Raw genomic sequence first — 19,934 nt, forward strand, 5'->3', positions numbered from 1 at the left:
ATAGTCGGAGCGAATTCAATACCTTGCCGGGTGAGCCAGTCTTGGATGTCGGCCTTTAACGTCGCACTGCTTGGTTTTTTGTCGTCTTCCTTGTTATGGTAACTTGCATTGTCCATTACAACCACACTGGAATGAGAATTGATTGACCCACTTGGAAAAATTTGTGTAGTCCATACCATCGTGATAGTCTTGAGACACATTGATTTTCCTCCCCTTCTTATTACTGGTAGGCATCCATATTTTTAAGGCATTTGGAACAAACCCTGCTTCACCTCCAGCGTGAATTATTATAAGTCTTGGGCCCTTCCCAACGTCTTTCGTTATCCCAATTTCAAATTGAGACTGCCAACACTTACGGATAACGTGCGACTTGTTAATATAAGTCTCGTCTACATACACTATATTTTTCTTCTCATTTCTCAGTTTTTGAATTTTGCGTAAATAGTTTGCTCGCCAGCCTACTACATGAGTCTGTTCTATTAATATTTTTCGCTTTGACTGAGTTGTAAGCCATTTGAATCCCATATTTTTCAATAAATTTCTTAAGTATTCTTTACCACACTTTAGGATATTCTCTTCCTCTAACAGAGCTTTAAGTTTAGCCAGTGTAGGAGGTATTTTTTTCAATGCATAAAAATCATGTACTTTTCTTCTTATGATGCAATTTGTAAAATCGTCAACAAGAATTTTTTTATTTCTTTTAATTTTTTTGCCATTGGGAGTGCAAAAAGCCAAACTTCCTCTTGCTTGAGATCGTTTTCCCCCAGCTGCTATTTTTTTAATTAAGGACTCAGAGAGACGCCAGTCGCATTGCTTGCAGCCTCGACTACGTTGTATTTTAAACTGTACTGTTCCTTTGTGTCTTTCAAATGTTCGTAGACATTATACACAATTTCGCGAGCCTGTCCGTGAAGTGGACGACCCGAGAAACACCCCGATTTAGATGTAGACGCCATCGATTATGTGTACACGCGAGCTAAGCGACACTTGTATAGGCTTACACACAACAAAACAGTTCAGATAGAGAATAGGTAAGTAACTGCAGTATAAACAATATGATGCGAGCAAGACAAGATTTAAACAGCTGACAAGAAGATGCTCCGCCCATTCGCCACTCCCCCCCGCCAGAGGGGGGCCCCTCCTGCGCTGTGCTGCTCAAATAGTTGCATCTGCGCAGGTTTCTTTATTAGCGGTTCACCTATAAAAAGTTTTTCTGAAATAGTTCATTTTCAAGTGTAAAGTAATTTTTTTTTAGTTTATTTTGCTCTATATTCATGTAATAATACATTGTGGTTAATAAACAAAATTTTTAAACAAATTTATTTCTTACTCCCTAACATCATTTTTGGATTAAAATGCTTACTCTCCTGTAAGCATTTTAATCCAGACTGAATAGGACGTTCCGGAACGGCCACACTCCTCAACAGGTTAAAGACAATTTATTCTGTAAGCACTATTTAAAACCATAGTTTATAACACCACTTTAACTTAGTTAAACAGATTTTGTTTATTTGCCGCAGCTGGTGCAAGCTTGTTAGAACGCGCAAACAGTCGAGGGTGATGTTGCGACTGCGACGGTGATATAAGCAGAAATGAACAAGCTTAAGTTAAATGTAACTCCCATAATTTTAGCTGTATTAGTTAGTAATGGTTAATGTTCAAACTCAGGTATCTATACTTTTTAATCTGAGAGTAGGCAAGCGTCTTCCAACCAGACAGTTTGTCGACCAGTGGTACCACATGTGTCTAATATTTTATATACATAAAATTAAATGTGTTGACAAAATGTATGATCTTTTAGTATCATAAAAAAACTATATTTTTCCATAACATCTGCAAGCAGCAAGACATCGGTTTCGTTATATAGCATTGTATATTCTTTCATGTTCTGAATGTTAAAGGCGGTCCATACATCGCACGCATGTTTGTAATCTTCATTTGTTATGTGTTGTTTATTCAGTCTATTGTAAAATTCTTCTTGACTAGGTAGTGATGTTTCACTATATTTTTCTATACTGTCCATGTAGTCGTAAGGGTACACTCCTTTTCGTAGCAATAAATTGAGGTCCTTACCATTGTAATATGTTGAGATGTGTTTGAATTGAGATCTAGTCAGATTCTTTGCCAACCTATCGAGACTTTGTGACATGAACTTGAATGAATCGATGAATCGTAGTTCAATTCCACCTTCCACACTGACCGTAAAGGAAATGTACCGCTCCTCGTTGTTGGGTATCAATGATATGCGATTTTCGAACTTACCAAACTCTTTAATGAATAGGTGAGTGTCGTAACCTGCTAAATTATGAATGAAAACAGGAATGAACCTAGGTTTTTTGAAATTGATGTTACACTTGTTGTGAGCTGCTCCTCTAAACAAACCCGTCAAATGGTTATGGTCTCTAACACGATCACCACCAAGAAAATTTCCACAGATATGACACGTAGTAGTAGATTCAAACATTTCCTGTTGCTCTTTTGTCATCAACTGCATGGGGACTATTGCTTCACTCTTGTAAAGTTCATTAATCCTTATCGACTCCTCAATCAATGATTTTACAAATACATGTGCAGCATCGTCTCCAAAGTATTTAATCGGTGGTTTGGAAAAGCCGTCCTCTGACACCCCATACATACAGAAGGAAATGGCATTATGTTTCTGATATTTGATAGTGAACGACTGATGATTACCATTACAATCCACTTTACACGGTTGACATGTTGAAATAGGTGCTAGACAGCATTCAAAGTCTGCGTAATACACAAAGGGCACTCTCATTGAGCAATTGAAATCTTTAAATCTAATTACAGTTCCTGGCTCTGGTAGTTCCAATTTCACAGCATCGTGTGTGTTACAGTCTTCTCTATGCTTGATGAGTAAATCCTCTCTCGTAAAGTGTTGCAAACACCTATTGCATATCCACATCTTATGTCCATTTCGTGAGATCTGTGAACTAACCAAACGGGACATATCTTTGATCCAGCAGTAGTGAGTGTTGGTTTTTTCTCTGATAAACAGTAGATTAACATGTTTTTCCATCTCGTTATCAGTTATTCTCAGCGGGAATATATCGAACTTGTCATCATAAGCATAGACATTAACAGAAATTCCACTACGTCTTTCAAACTTTGCTATATCATCAAGTTTCATGGGGCATTCGCAAGTTGCTAGTGCATGAAGCAGCTCTCGTTTGAAAGGTTCGTAATTGCTGATTCTTTCTGGATGAACCTTAACTGGATGTAAAGCTGCCAGAATAGACCACATAAAACATTTCTGATCTTCGTTTTTTACATTAATAACAGCCTTTTTGGATTGAATCTGTTTTGGTAGAACCACATAGCTGGATCCATGAAAAGGAACGTATCGGTTGACTCTGATCTCCAAGTCTTTCACACTTTTTAGTGACCATTGAGAACCGTTTGCCTCAAACTCCTCCATCTCAACCAACATCTTAAGTTTTGCTGAGTTATAATAGTCAGACAGAGACGTTGTCGAGTAAAGAATTTCATTTTTCGTTTTAAAGTTCATGACTTGAGTCACCTCCACATCGTTTATTATTTTCTTGAATTCAGCATGATAAACCATGTTTACCTTAAGATTTTTTTCTTTTACAGCTTCCTGAAGTTTTTCAACAACGAGTGGTTTGCATATCTCAAGAAACATTTTTGGATCTTTGATCCCACGTTTGTTCATAATCACATACGACATACGTTTTCAATCTTCCCGTGAATGCCGACTGGACTTCTGATATTTCATCAAGTATTGTCTGCGACTCCTCTGGAGTACGTACCGGAACCAGATGAGGTGTTGAAGGTGATTCTGTTTCAGACAGAAGCTGTCTCTCTTCCATGGTAGGGCTAATCGAATTCTCACTATTAATTGTACTAGTCGGTGTCTCACTAATAATCTTTTTCACACCTGTAGGAATCTTTTGTGGTCTAGTCGGTTTTCGGATCATCGCTTCAAGAGCTATATCGTTTGTATTGACCTTCGGTACTTGTTTGACTTCCCTTGGCCGTTTTGGGTATTTCTTTACCAGCATGTTGATGTCTGGAGTGGGTGCCGGCAGTCTTGGTGTCAGTCTCGTAATGGGTAATATTTCACTCCTGTATCGAGGACCTTCATGAAGTGCTGACAAACGGATATGACGTTTCGATTGTTTGTGACGGTTCCAGTTGGATGACTCTATTGGTGTTTCACAAATCCAACACATTTTACTTTTAGGAGCTGGTTTGATTTCCATCTTTTTCAGACGTTCGTTATATGTCATACCATGCTGGTTTTTGGCACATTTCTGAGATTTTTGGTGCCGAGCCATGTTGGAAACCGTTATTTCCTTACTGCATTTTGGACATGGTTTCTTCTGGGGTTTTATTTGAGCACGTACATCGGTCGGACTAAGCACGTTGTATGTTGGACTCTCTGGGATATGTAGTGGTGAATGGTATACAGGACTATATGGTATATGCAGTGAATAGTCTGACTTATCCGGAACTTCAAATGGTGGTGGACCAAGTATTGATATAATTTTCGATGAATCGGGGTGTATCCTTTTTACTGGTGGTTCAAACTTTGGAGCGTCAGCTGTAGATGTACCAATTATAGCTCTAATTTTGGAATAGAAATCTGGAGTGTCTAACATAGACAAATCAAAATCAGCAATCGCGTCTTGTTCTTCAGGTCTGAGATTTGAATAGGACTCTGGCAATATAGACATATCAAAATCAGCAATCACGTCTTGTTCTTCAGGTCTGAGATTTGAATAGGACTCTGGCAACATAGACATATCAAAATCAGCAATCACGTTCTGGAATTGATTGTCACTCACAGCATCAGCGTAGTTTTCCAACATAGACATATCAAAATCCGGAGTTTGTCTATCTAACGTGGACATGCATTTCTTTGTTTTTTTATGGCGGGACATGGAGGAGTTCCTGACTTCAACACCACACCTTGAACATACTTGTTTCATCGAAGGAGGTTTTTCATTGAATCCGTTGGAAGAAGCATAAGCTGGTGGATTTGACGCTGACATACACTTCTTTGTTTTTTGGTGGCGGGATAGGTTAGATGCAGTAACCTCAGCTCCACAATTCGGACATTTCTTGACTGATGATCTTCGAAGACCGTCCGTAGCATTGAGAAATGGTGTTTGCTTGCTAGCAGGAGAAAACGCCATTATTACAGAGCTGGCTACTCTCTTACTGTATGGGCGATTGACGATGGAAAAGGATGAGGTATGGATGCACTTCTTTGTTTTTTGGTGGCGGGATAGGTTAGATGCAGTAACCTCTTCTCCACAATTCGAACATTTCTTGACTGATGATCTTCGAAGACCATCCGTAGCATTGAGAAATGCTGTTTGCTTGCTAGCACGAGAAAACACCATTATTATAGAGCTGGCTACTCTCTTATTGTATGGGCGATTGACGATGGAAAAGGATGAGGTATGGATGGATGAGAATAGGAAGAGGAATAGGAAGAGGGTGGGTGTGTGGGATGAGTGGAAGGAAGGATGAGAGCATTATTAATACATTTGACTCTGAACTAGAACATAGTTTTTTGTAACTCTTTTTCATAAAACGATCCTATTATTTCCTCACCAGACTGGTCTGCGATTTTGTAGGTAACAGGGCAAGTTTTGCGATTTTGTAGGTAACAGGGCAAGTTTTGTTGACGGCCACAATCCGAAAAATTTCTCTTGTCCAATTTCTGCGGTATTTATTTCCAAATACATCTTTCTTTATAGTAATTCTTACACGGTCTCCAACCGAAAGTCTGGGTCTGAATACTAGACATCGTCCAGTGTTTGCGTACATGTTTCTTAAAGTTTGTTCATTGCTTGAATTCACTTCTGATGGGCTCATCTTTATAGTGCTATGAAATTTACTGTTATATTGACGTAGAAGCTTCTGTAAATGTGACACCCATCTAAAAGAGTTTTGAATTTCAAAGTGCACTTTCATTTTTTCATTGAGAGTTCTATGGAAACGCTCTATAATGGCACTTTTTTCCTCATTTTCAGTATGGTATAACTTTATTTGATTTTTGTGTAAAAACTCTCTAAATTCCTTATTAACAAATTCTCGTCCTTTATCCGTGTGAAGAAGGTTCGGGGGTTTGTGACCAACCAATTTCGCTCTTCTTAATATTTTACCAAACGATTTAGTAACCTCTTGTGAGCTTTTAGTTTTTAATGGTTCTGACCACGCATATTTTGAAAACGTATCAATTACATTAAGTATGTATCTGAATCCATCATTTTCCTTTGAAAACCTAATCATTACAACAAGGTCTGCAGCCCACAAATCATCAATACCCAAAGTTACAATTTTTCTCTTAGGGAATCGCTTAACCACAGGTTTATGAACCTCTAATGCTCGAAGCAGGATTTCTTTCCGACTTTTCTGCTTCATTAATTCCTGATACTATCCACAATACACTTACATTATACCAAACTAGTAATTTATAAGGTGCGGTGTCTCGCGCGGCGCGGCGGTGACTGGACAGTGACGAGGCGCGTACCGATTGTTTGTATACTTATAGAAACAACACGCGGTGTCTCACTCGGCGCGGTGGTGGTGACGGTTCAGCAGTCGCGCGGCGCGGTGATGACGAGGCGCGTGCCAATTGCTTGGCGGTGACGGTTCAGCAGTCGCGCGGTGCGGTGCTGACGAGGCGCGTGCCGATTGCTTGCATACTTACAGTAACAACGCATGGTGTCTGCGCGGTGGCGGGACAGCGATGACATGCGTGGTGATTCGCGCGGCGCGGTTCTGACTACCCGTACTCACACTCTTAGTCGCTCTCTAACAATTCTGTCCCAGATTCAGTCTCACACGGTTTGTCCCAGAACCGGTCTCGGGTGCGTTGTCCCAGGAACGGCCAAAGTATACTACTATCCACTTATGAAATTAGTTTAATTGGTAATAAAGCACACAACATTTATTAAAATTCTTTAATTTTAAGATATGCTATACAATATAGACAAATAGTTTTCAACTAATAAAAAGCAAAAGGCACGTCGTTTTAATCACAAATTAATTATAGACATGAAAACAACAAAAACGATTGGATGGTTTTTTACAGAATTACAATGAACATTAAACAATCTCAACTAATAATACTATAACAACTACTGCTTTGTACAAACTGTTGTTTGCCAATATATCTATTATAAAAAGTGTGAAATATCTAACGAGTGCTTTTTGCAATAAATACTTGAATGGATTGAATAAATTTGATGAGTATTGCACTAAGTCATAACCAGTTTTCGCAAGTACAAAATTAATCCCCAAATAACCCAACATAATCTATAATGAGAGCGACTATCTACATTCGAATAGGTATAAAACCTAAGGACTAGAAAATAAAACATTTACTTTGGACCTAGAGGATACAAATACACACAAAAGCCTTTAAACAAAAAGTAATCTCAGTTATAACTATTTCTTCTCGATAACTGTATAAATTTCAAATATAAAATATATGTATTTATAATGTTAAATAAATAAAGTACAGAGATATGTGTAAAACCAGTGATATTATGAAATACCAAAAATATTGGTCAGTCAAGTCCTGCTAGATTTCTTATAAAAAAACCACAAATACTGATCATTTAATATATATTTAACCACTTTTAATAATATTTGTCAACATACCAATAACATCTTTATTTACACAAGTCAATTGAAAACTTAAATCTAAAAAAAAGTCAATTAATAGAATAAAATAGCATAGAATAGATTTAGAAAAGTATACAAACTGTTAAAATCAAACAATTTTGAAGTTTGGTGTGTGTTTGCCCATATAGGCAATTCTAACTGAAAATACTTATATGGAGCAAGAAAATATTATATTACAATTGTTCGTTTTTTATCAATTATGATTGTAAATATAATATGATAATAATATACAGTGATGTAGTCTGTTTTCAAACACTTTACAATTAATTAAGTACAAAATTTTAATAAAACTATCTGACACTTAAACTATGGTAAAACATTTTTATATAATTTTTCAAAGCTGACTACTAGAGTTGAATAATTAGTGTACATACATGCTTATGGATATTAACAATAAATAATGTGATGTAGAGGTGAATAGTAAAACATCTGTATGTATTAAGTTTATTAAAATTTAATTTGACCGTATGAAGGATACTTATTATTTTACTCATTAGTTTATGTTTTCCTTTGAAGATTGTAAGCTATTTAGTTGTTATAAATAAAAATGTAATTTATGTTTAATATATTTATTTATTATAAAGAAAACTGAGTAAAACAATAGATTTGAAACTGAAAAATATATATTGCTGTATACAAAAACGTGTTAACTTAGTTTTACTAGTGATTTGGTAAGACAAATACCATTTATAAAAATATTAAGTTGAACTGTTTGAAAGATACCTAATCTAAAATCTCTTATAAGATTAAATATTCTGAGAATAATGAAAAGTTAGATAAAGATTTAAAAAGTGATGTGAAACAAGGAATATATTTTAATCTCATCAAGTTTGGTTACAAAATTCCCAAAATATTAAAAGGCGTACAAGTTGATTATTAAGAACAATATTGTTTTGTAATTTTAATGCTTAATTCAGATTTTAAAATTAAATAAAGTGGTAATCTGGTATACGCTTATGAAAGACACACATGATTACTTGAATGGTTATTTCTATTCTTCCAAGAAACATTGGCTGTCAAGGCCATATAATATTACTCCCAACAAATATACACAATTTTCATTTTAAATGTTTTATATATATATATATATATATATATATATATATATATATATTTAATTATCAAGTGTTTAAATAGTCAATTCAAAAATCAAACAAACTGTCTACGCCCACTACAACCATTGGGAGTAATTTCCTTTAAGCTAAGAATTCATGTATTGCCACTTGGATACTCTTTTACGTTACTTTACATATCAGATTTGGATTTGCCTATGATAATATCTATAATACTCAATTTAATTTTTGTACTCAGTTGCCTTTTTGTAAATTTTAGACAAGGGAGGACAGGTTGGTTTTAATAGTAATTATCTTACATGTTTGCCTTATCTAATGGAAGTTAAAAGCAATCCATAAATCGGAAGTCTATCTTATTTTCTCACTTTTTTCAGAGTAGGAACAATAATAACAATGGAGTGTGTCAATTGTGCCCACGGTTCTGTGACTGTTTAGTTATACAAGATTACAAATGAAACAAAGAAGCATGTACAAAAGCTTGTTGTTAAAGCAGTCGTGGGTGCAATGTTTGAGTTTCTTGTTTCCTCCTCCTCCAGATAAACCATGGCCAAAATAATGTAACGTTGTGGATTATAAGTTATGTAGAGTTATGTACTACAATGGGCTTGTTGTATCTTAAGATATATAGCAGTATTTGGAAAATTTTGCATTAAGTTCAGATGATAAAATCTACTAAACATAGCTTTCAAGTCTTGGACATAAATTTGTCATTATTTTAATCTTACTTTGTTTACAACTTGAGTAGAGGGAAATACATGCTTGAACAACAAACTACTACTTTTTATAAGTAAATTCAAAATTTCTTGAATAATCTTAAATTTATTTAAATTAATTTCTAGATCTACGGAGGCCATGGGAATGATGTTGCCCCTCTCTCTCTAACTTTACAGTGCAATATTTAATAGCAATAATGTGTTATAGTAAATGCATTTAAAATGCGATACATCATCAGCTAAGTTAAGAAAACCATAAACCTTAAAGTGGCATTTGACTTTTATAAAATATGGTAGATTTTTACAATAAAATACCATGGTGACGATAATATCAACAGAGTTTCAGAGTTGTTCTTAATGTATATAATATAAAAGTTAAATGATAAAATATAATAATAAAATTAGCAGTTTCTCCAATCAGACTGGTGTTAAGACACTAGGATAGACACTGGCCTTATACAAAAGTTTATCGAAAAAGAATAATAAAAAGGTATATATATATATAAATGTACGTACTAAAATCTCATAGGAAACTATATACAACGTTTGGTAACGGCTGTGAGCAGGCTCCAACCAAATATCGCTATTAACATCAATAATGATAATTTTAAACTATAATAAATAAATATAACACAAAGTAACCATTGCGTTGGTATCACTTGGACAGTTTGCTGATGACCCTGATCAATGCTCCGTTCTCGTCCCTCAACTTTTGGTTCTCACATTTTAGCTTTTCTACTTGCTGTAACAAAAAAGAGGATGGTTAAGAGGGAGTGAGTAAACACTCAATTACGCTAACATTTTCTACTTAAATACTCTTTACAAATATTTTATTAGATTAATTGAATTTTTATATCTAACAGAACATTAATGCTGAACTTGCCCTTCATATAATTTGTTATTAAAATATATTATAAAATTATTTTTGAAACGTAGAAATGTTGAAGCTATGTATAATTACTTAATTTAAAAACTGGCAATAGTTTTATTACAGTCTCCCATGGGAAAATGAATTTTGAGAAACATATCACAAAGGTTTCTTTGTTTTTGAAGAATAAGTTTAATTTGTGTGTATTACTAAAAAATGCATGATAAATAAAAATTTAATGGTTTCATAGCTTTACATATTGTATTTTCAATCTAAAAATATTAGGTACACCAGTTATTATACGTTCTTCATATTTTTGCTGAAAAAAAAACACAAAAAATAATCATGATAACTTATTGGATAGTTGTAGTACAATAATTGCAGGAAATTTAGAGAATACAGCCCACCACTTCTTACAAGTGAGTTTGGGAAGTGGCCATGGCACTATAAGTGTTGATACTAATTGCATTGATTGTCTAAACAAAAAAATTACTTTTCTTTGAAATCTTAAAAGTTCACAATAATAATTCATTCTGTAATAAGCAATCTTTTTATGCTGTTTACAATCTCTGAAGAATTGAGGAAATCATTTTTTAGCTTATCACTCTCAATGAGTGCAAATGATCCAACAAACTGGGCAATTAAAATAATTGTACTCATTAAACTTACATTAACCTTTTAGAATAAAGATATAAAGCCAAATGGTCATGATTAAGGTTACTTTTTAGTATTTTTCTACAATTTTGTAACCCCTAAGAAAAAAACAATTGATAATAACTCAAAAACGAAAAATAAAGGTTGGAATCCCCCATGTGTTGGAATTACCCATCAAGTAACAAAGGTAATGAAAGCGAATTTAACCAAAATCTTGCAATGCTTCCTGAAACCTTCTACAAAAATTGCAATAATGTAGGGATTAGTTGGTTCCGGTTTTTTATAAAATAAATATACCCCTTCCTGAATCAAAGAAATTATAAAAAAGGAAACTTTTTAAGATAAACTTATTTATAAGTATTTTACTGCCTATAAATTGAGAAAACAGGCAGCATCTAACAAACAATTTTTAAATGTTTATATCGACCTTGTTATACATTGCAATCTGTTGAAATATAGCATTTATGTTTTAACAGTGAATATAAATTCACCATACAAATTGTAGAGTTTAGTTAAATATAAAACAATGGATATTGATAATTGAAAATTAGTAGTACCTGGCACGTTTTCATGGGCTTTATGACTTAATTTTCCCTTCCCCCACATGGAAAATTCTGATAAAAATGTTATTTCATCATTCATTTAATTTATACACTGCTGATTAGTATAGCATAAATTACATCAGCTTCTATCTGACAATTTTCAAGTGCAACTATTGGGTTAGAGAAACAATCCTTAGATGTTTATGTCGGAAAAACAGAGGCTACTGCTTTACAACAATTGGTAAGTAATAAAGCAGTAGACTTTGGATTGGCCTTAAAGGAAATAAGACGTTTATTGATTATTTAATAATAATGTTTAGTCAATAATCTGAATATTTATAAGGAGGTACAGTAACATGTAATGATTTTATGTTTAAAGCTTGTGTGGTATAATCTTTTCCAAGAAGACTTGCAATTAGTTCCAGGTTCAGTGCTGCTAGGGGTCGTGTTACAGTAAATCATTTTGTTTATACCTGGGAGTGGTTTTACAAGTTATGTACCAAAATGCTGCTGTCTTTTCATGTTTAAAGACTTCTTTTTATAAAAAACACATGGAGAAAGGATGCGGAACAGTTGTAGAGTACAAGAGAAATGTAATTTCATGCTACAAAATAGTGCTTGAATAGTAGCGTAATAATCATTTACCTTATTATGGTAGAGAATTTTTTGGGACACAAAATTTTGCAGCAACTATGTTCTACATTATTCTAGATAACTCAATAATTTTCTTAATAAAAAAAATCAATATTCAAGCATAATTGCAAGAATTTATAATAATATAGTATGCATATATTGTAGTATACCTCCCTTACAGTATTTACTACAGATTGTGAGATTTTAAATAGTCTTCTAGTGATACCAACTATTAGTACTTGTCTGAATAGTATCATCGGTGGCCTTACAAGAGTTAAATCTGTAAAACTATTGGTTATCGAGTTGGACAATAAAGTTTACTGGATGAACTTGTACATCATCTTCGTACAAAACTGGAAATATAAATGCCAACTTTTGTTAGAGATGAGCTAAGAAGTTAACAATTTTTCATTAGTGGTTTAATGTAAAAACAGTTTTTAAAAATTTCCTTGGGTCTAAAATCAAATAAAAAATAGGATTATATTTGAAAGAAAACTCTTTAATACTTTAACAATTAGTCAGTGACAATTGGACAATATCATGAGCAAGTTTACAAAGCTTGATTCATTTAATAACAACTTCATATGTAGAAAACTATGTCATTTAAACAGTACATCCATCACCAAAGCATTAATAATTAGATGTAATGAAATAACATTATTTTAAGATAAACTTTTATTCTTTAACCTTAGTTACACGTACTTGTAATTGTACAAAGTTTCAGAATATTAACTAGTGATGTCCACAAACCAATGCAGTGATAATTAAAATATGGTAGATTTTTTTAGTTTACCAACATTACAAGGGCTGTACAGTAAGTAACCTCAGTTTTTGTATAGCATGAGAAGTGGTGATGAACTGACACTTAGAGAAAGCATTATACTTTGAACAGCAATAATGGAAAGGTTATGCCTCACTGTTTATTTACCGAGGCTAACCAAAATTACAAGGGCTGTACAGTAAGTAACCTCAGTTTTCATATGGCTTGAGAAGTGGTGATGAACTGACACTTACAGAAAGTTATTATATGAGTGGTTTTTTTCCAACCTACAATAATGGAAAGGTTATGCCTCACTGTTTATTTACCGAGGCTAACCAAAATTACAAGGGCTGTACAGTAAGTAACCTCAGTTTTCATATGGCTTGAGAAGTGGTGATGAACTGACACTTACAGAAAGTTATTATATGAGTGGTTTTTTTCCAACCTACAATCTCATGCTATGATGGCCAGACATGTTGCAAGGCCGCGGCGTGTGCAGTAGTCAATCGTGCATCTTCCCTGATGCAATATTTTACACCAGCGAGTTCAAGTATTCAGTTTGGGCTGAGCTGCAGTTACATAAACATGGTTGCCTTATTGATTCTCCTACAAAGTGTAAATTGAGGAGTGTTACTTGATTCCTGCAAGCTGAAGGGAAGAGTGCAGCAGAAGTCCATTGAAGAAAGTCCCGTGGTTACGGAGAAAACATATGAGTGATGGTGTTGTGCGTGAATTATGTCAAAAGTTTAAAGATGGCCGATTGTCAAATTCAAGGATCAATTAGAGAAATGTCAAAGCTGAATCCATTCAGTGATTTTTGTGGGTGTCAGTCAATATTTTTGGCTTTCTACACCACTCATGAACAACACCATCGTTCATATTGTTTTCTCTGTAAATACGGCACATTCTCCGATGAATTTCCGCAGCACTATTCCCTTCTGTTTGCAGGAAATAATTCAATCTCCTTAATTCACATTTGGCAGGAGAATCAATAGAGGCTGCAATGTTTATGCGACTGCAGCTCAATGAAAACTAGCTACCTGAACTGTTGTAGTGGGAAATATGCGAGATCGACTACTGCCCATAGCGCGGATCTGCGATGAGTCTGGCCATGATGGCATGAGATCGAAGGTTGAAAAATAAAAATGGCCTTTTTACTTTGAGCTGCAAAGATAGAAATTTTATACCTCACTGTTTGTTTACTGTGGCCAACCAAAATGAACAATAACATTTAAATTCCTGACATGTAAAATAATTATGTTCATTATATAATTTTCATGGCAAATATATCAAAGCTGTTGATACCCATTCAAAAATTGGTGCTGTTGCATATCAAAAATTTGAGTTTGGGAGGCACAAGTCTTATCATCTAATATTTTACTGATGAAGGAGGGCTAAATCGACCTTGTGTTTTAAAAACAAATATTAAGTATTAAAATAATGTAGTATGTTTGGAAATTGTGGATTAAAACTTTTTATTACTCTTAGATTAATATTTATGTTATTATTTGAATTCTTATAACTAGAATTCATTAAATGCTATATTTATTACACGTGCCATAGGATTTTATTGTTTTACTAAGACAGTTTACACTTCCCCCTCCCATTAAATACGCCGTTAGATGAACTCGACCTAATGTGAAAAGTGACAGTTTCAACTCATAAAACATGGGTTTGTGAGTAGACCAGACTTGTCACTAAGTGTTCATGTTCATCTGTTCACACATTTAAGAAGACGGTTTAGCTTCAAACCCTTTGACTTCAATGTGGAACTTTAAGATTCCATCATTGGTTGACTTGAATTTCAGACGGCAGAATTTTTTCCAGAAGGGATTTCTCATCTAGTTCAAACATAAAAAAGAATTGGTTTAGCAGACGAGTATAAAAATAATAGATATGTAGTTTGAGATCTAAAAAAAACTGTTTATATGTATATTCCACTGTAGATTGTTTTGCACTGCTTAGGCTATATCACCCATACCCTTGTATTTGATTAACTGTAAATAAAACTACTCTGGAACTATACAAATTATTTTAATACAAAAATACATGATTACTGGTTTTAACAACAATACTATTGTATTAGAATTTATTAGTCATTCATTAGATTTCATGATTTGTTCATTAAAAAAAATAACCACTATAAGTTGGATTTGTTTTCTAGCATGCGATCAATACTATAGTGTTATTTACAATGAGTAATCTATTTTGGATTAAATAAAACAAATAAAACTGAAGGTGAACTAGCTTAAACAAATAAATTCATAACAATCGAGTTATTGGACACCACTGTTAGAACCTAAAACATGAAATAATGAAAATTCAGGAATCTTATTAATAGCCAATAAGGACTTTGTTAGTTGTAACTAGTCAGGATAAAAAAAACACAAATTATTTAAGCACATTCGTGGTGCTTGGTGAAACAGTCTTGTGCACAAAGACACGGACAGAACGTTCAAACATTAGATTAAATTAAAGTACTGAGCATCGGGTGAACACAAACAACAAATAAACACAAAGTCAATAAAACCGAGTTGCAAAGCTAAGAGGGAGACTGCGAGCGAGGGACATGCACCGAGGTCAAGGTCACACTTTTACCTATTTGCCAGCATTCGCAGAGGCTGTCAGTTTGGAAACTACTCGAGTCAGAGCTCGGTTTTCCGCTCGCAATCTTTCATTTTCTGCTTTGAGCTTTTGTAACTGCTGCAATGACACGCAAAATATTAGAAGACAGAGGGGAAAGAAGTTTCTCTTTTACTAACACAGTTTTGAACAAAAAATGTTAGTTGTTAAAGTGTTCATGCAACTTTCTTTATTTTACAGCAGACAACTTTTTGAACTAAACATGCTTCTATCTAATATGCTGATACCAATTATTGCTACACTTTAGCTGGTAAAATTTCTACACATGAATGAAAAAGTAATTTTCTACAACATAATAAAGAAGGTACTTAATATTTTGTTGAAAATTAACAAATTGGAAGTTATAAATAACTGTTGATGAACCTGAATTAATTGAGTGTAAAGTAAGCACTATTCTGATCAACTTATCAAGACAAGCTCTATATGGACCAAATTACTACAAACTTAAATTTATCAAATATTACAACATTAGAATTAGTAAATATTTTTGATCAACTTTAGAATTTAAATTTTTAAGATGTTATATTTTAAAAGCAACACCAAGTGGTGCTGAACACAATAAATTTATTCTAAAAAAGGTTTGTAAAGGAACAAAACTTTTCTTATTTCTTCTATTTTAGGATTCTTCTCCTTAATTGGTAAGCAAGTCGTTGGTAGTCTTTAAAACTCGATAAGACAGAGGCATTCACGTATACATTTCTCTCTGAAGGTAATTTCGGGTAACTTACTTTGAGCTCTTCCTCCATCTCGGAGAGCTTCCTCTCCATGGCTCGCCTCTCCCGCTTCTCCAATTCTGACATAGAGTTTTTGCCTGGCTGTGATAACAAGGAGTTTTGTCAATAACGTAGCACACAAGCGTGCACAAGCAAGGATTACACCACCATCAACTTAATAAGTGTATATATCAACATTTTAACATTTTATAACAATTTTTGCAATCGCAGATTCACAGTGCAAGTTGGCCTGACTAAAAGTTTTCTACATAAGTGAATTCTAGGAAATACCCTCATTGCAACAAAAATTATGTGAAGGTTTAGTTTAATCAGGAGGTTCTGCAGACTTTCCTGTGCTTCAACCATACATGCTTGGTAAGTATGCTATGAAATCTGTTGTTAAACTAACTTCTTGTTGTTTACTAAAATCTGGATATAATTTCTTGCATTATTTTAACTTCATCCCACAAATAGTTCAGAATTATTAATCTTTGGTATTTATGAAGATAATCTTATCAGAGTAGAAGTATATCATTCAATCAATCAATCAATCAAATATCTTTATTCATTTGAATACATCAAGTGTACAGGAATAGTGTCAAAATGCCATCATACATATGGCCAATCTTATTACTAAAAATATTTGCTAGTTTGGTCTTTTTAATGACATGAATTCCTCCAACGAGTATAAACTAAGGCTTATAATATACTTTTTTAATTTGGCTTTAAAAATATTAATATCATTTTCCTTTAGAATATTTTCATGCAAACGCCTTAAAAATACTTTTCCAATGTAATTTGGTTTCTTTTTATATAACTCAAGTCGATGGTGCTCTGTTATTATAGTATTTTTCCATCTGGTGTTGTGAGGGTGTATGTCATTAATTACACTTGAATAAGTTTTTACAATTAAGATTGTTTCATATATGTACATTCCATATACAGTCAAAAGTTCTAATTTTGTAAAATATTCCTTCACAGAATCATTATTTTTCAGACTTAACATAATACGAATCCCTTTTTTCTGTAGCTTAAGTAGTTTATCCAAGTTTTTTTTTGATGTTGAACCATATAGACTTATTCCAAAGTATATGTGAGACTGAACATGTGCATGATAGACTGATTTTAACATTTGGTGATTACATAGATATCTCATTTGTCTAAGTGCATAAATTCCTGAGTTAACTTTACTTATTACATGTTTTACATGGTCGTCCCAACTAAGGAACTTATCAATTTTCAGCCCTAGAAAATTTGTTGTATTTACTTCTTCAACTAAATCCGTATTATATAGTACCCTTGGTTTGTCAGTATTTCCATTCTGTTTTGTAGCAAAGGCAACAAATTTAGTCTTTTCAATATTTAAAGTGAGATTATTTGTTTTTAGGAATTGGTTAACTAATGCCAATTTTTGTGCTATATTCCGCTCTAGTTCTTGAAGAGTTTTTGCAGAAAATTTTAAATTTGAGTCATCAGCAAATAAGGTTAAGTATTGGTTTTTATTATTGTTTATTATTTGTGGCATATCATTTATGTAACATAAGAACAGGATTGGACCCAATATACTCCCTTGCGGTACTCCAAATTTTATTAACTGCAAATCTGAATGAATTTTATTTTTTTTGTTATTTTGAATGTATGATAATTCTACAAATTGTTTTCTGTTTGATAAATAAGATTCAAAGAGCTTGAATGACGTTTTTGTAACACCCATTTTTTGTAACTTATCAAGAAGTACATCATGCTTAACGCTATCAAACGCTTTAGACAGGTCCATAAAAATTCCTACTGTCTTCTCCCCCTTATCGATTGATTCAATTACTGACTCCAAGAATGAGGTGGCCGCTGTAATTACTGATTTGTTTGCACGAAATCCGTGCTGGGCAATATTCAACATTTGATTCATTTCTAAGTATTCTACTAATCTATTATAGATGGCTTTTTCAAAAATCTTGGATATATTAGATACCAGAGATATGGGACGGTAGTTTGAAATGTTTTGCTTGCTTCCTTTTTTAAAGACTGGTATTATTTTTGAAACTTTTAATAAGTTTGGAAAATTTCCAGTAACAAATGCAGAATTAATAAGATGACTTAAAATTCTAGATAGATTCTTTTTAGCCGCTTTTACTACTGAAATCGGTATCTCGTCATGACCACAAGAGCTCTTATTTTTTAGAGAATCTATAATATGTTCTATTTCAGACTCACTTACTGGTTTTAGGTAAAATGCTGGTTGAAAGATATTATGTCTTTGGTAACTAATTTGATCAAGTGGGTAACTCATGCTATCCAGAGATTGTTTACTCCCCACACAATTTACTACATTAACATAGTAGTTATTGAATTTTTTACTTATAATAAAAGGATCAGTGTAGAAGTTATTATCAATTGTTAGAGTGATATTTTCAGACTGATGATGGTTCTTATTTCCAATCTCAGAATTTATTACTTCCCAAGACGCTTTTGAAATATTTTTGGCAATTTTTATTTTATGATCATAATAGTTTTTCTTGGTTTTGTTTAGTTTCATCTTAAAAATCCTATTTCTTTTCCTCAGGTACTTAAATAAATTATTATTTTTACTGTGTCTTGCCATTTTATATATTTCAGTCAACTCTTGTTTTTCATCTTTAAGTTCAACTGTCACCCATTCGTTTTTCTTTTTTGTTCCCTTAATTGTTTTAAAATGAAATGATAAGTCAAAATAATATTTGAATATATCATAAAAAATTTTGTACTTAAGGTTCGAATTTGCAAAATATACTTGGACCCAGTTTTCCTTCTCCAGAAAAGAATTAAACGTTTCAACATTCTCTTTGGATATGACACGCTTAAATTCTGATATTGAAATGTTTTCAGTTGTAGATTTTTTCAAATTTAACAAGTCAATTAATTGGCCATCGTGATCAGATAGCAGTGTTATAATCCCTTCAACTTTTATTTTACTTGTAGGGATATTAGTAAAAACATTATCTATAGCAGATTCAGAGTCCACAGTTACTCGGGTTGGGAAGTTCACTAAGTATTTCAATCCATGACTTTTTAAAATATTATTCAATTCAATTTTATCTGGTTTGTTAAGTAAAACATTAATGTTAAAGTCACCTACAATCAGAATATTTTTAAATTTTGCTAAAATATAATCAATTAGAATATCTAGTCTGCTCAAAAATTCATATACGTCAGACGATGGGGACCTATACATTCCAACAAGTACAAATACATAATCATTTAGAGTACATTTAACAATACAAAATTCACATTGAAAATCTTCACATAGTTTGTCAGCTAAAGGTATTGACATGTTACTTACTTTTAGATCACACCTGGAAAGTATTAAGACTCCCCCCTTTGTAGTACTATCTCTACAGTAACTAGAGGCAGTGCTAAAGTTATGCAAATTTAGCCTTTCTAATTCCCAACTTCTAATGTTATGCTCAGTGATAACACAAATTGTTGTTCTCAGGGATCATTTAGTTTTGTTTTTAATTCTTTCAGAAAATGGAAGACTGTATTAATACAAGTCTAAGTGCATATGGAAATTCTACTATTGCATACAGTACCAGAATTATTGTAATTGTGATACAAAAAATATGCAATTAAAAGGGCGCTATTGTAAAAACACAAAAATTACTCTACATTTCTA

At 33.2% G+C, this 19,934-nt stretch overlaps 1 protein-coding gene across 8 annotated transcripts in view; it reads right to left on the bottom strand.

The window, feature by feature from the left end:
• Positions 1–6,945: 6,945 nt before the first annotated feature.
• The window catches only part of LOC124362207 (protein phosphatase 1 regulatory subunit 12A-like), a 176,899-nt gene continuing 163,910 nt past the window's right edge, over positions 6,946–19,934 (bottom strand). For 5 of the 8 annotated variants that reach the window (XM_046816564.1, XM_046816573.1, XM_046816555.1 and 2 more), the window contains 3 exons: positions 16,301–16,387; positions 15,528–15,632; positions 6,946–10,214 (listed from right to left, as the gene is read on the bottom strand). In XM_046816564.1, the coding sequence (XP_046672520.1) occupies positions 15,528–15,632; positions 16,301–16,387 (192 nt within the window). In that variant the 3' untranslated portion in view covers positions 6,946–10,214. The remainder of the gene's footprint in view (positions 10,215–15,527; positions 15,633–16,300; positions 16,388–19,934) is intronic. The other 3 variants (XM_046816538.1, XM_046816530.1, XM_046816545.1) reach the window with 3 other exon arrangements.

The sequence above is a fragment of the Homalodisca vitripennis genome, chromosome 1 (genome assembly GCF_021130785.1).
Source record: "Homalodisca vitripennis isolate AUS2020 chromosome 1, UT_GWSS_2.1, whole genome shotgun sequence".
In the NCBI taxonomy this organism is placed as follows: Eukaryota; Metazoa; Arthropoda; class Insecta; order Hemiptera; family Cicadellidae; genus Homalodisca; species Homalodisca vitripennis.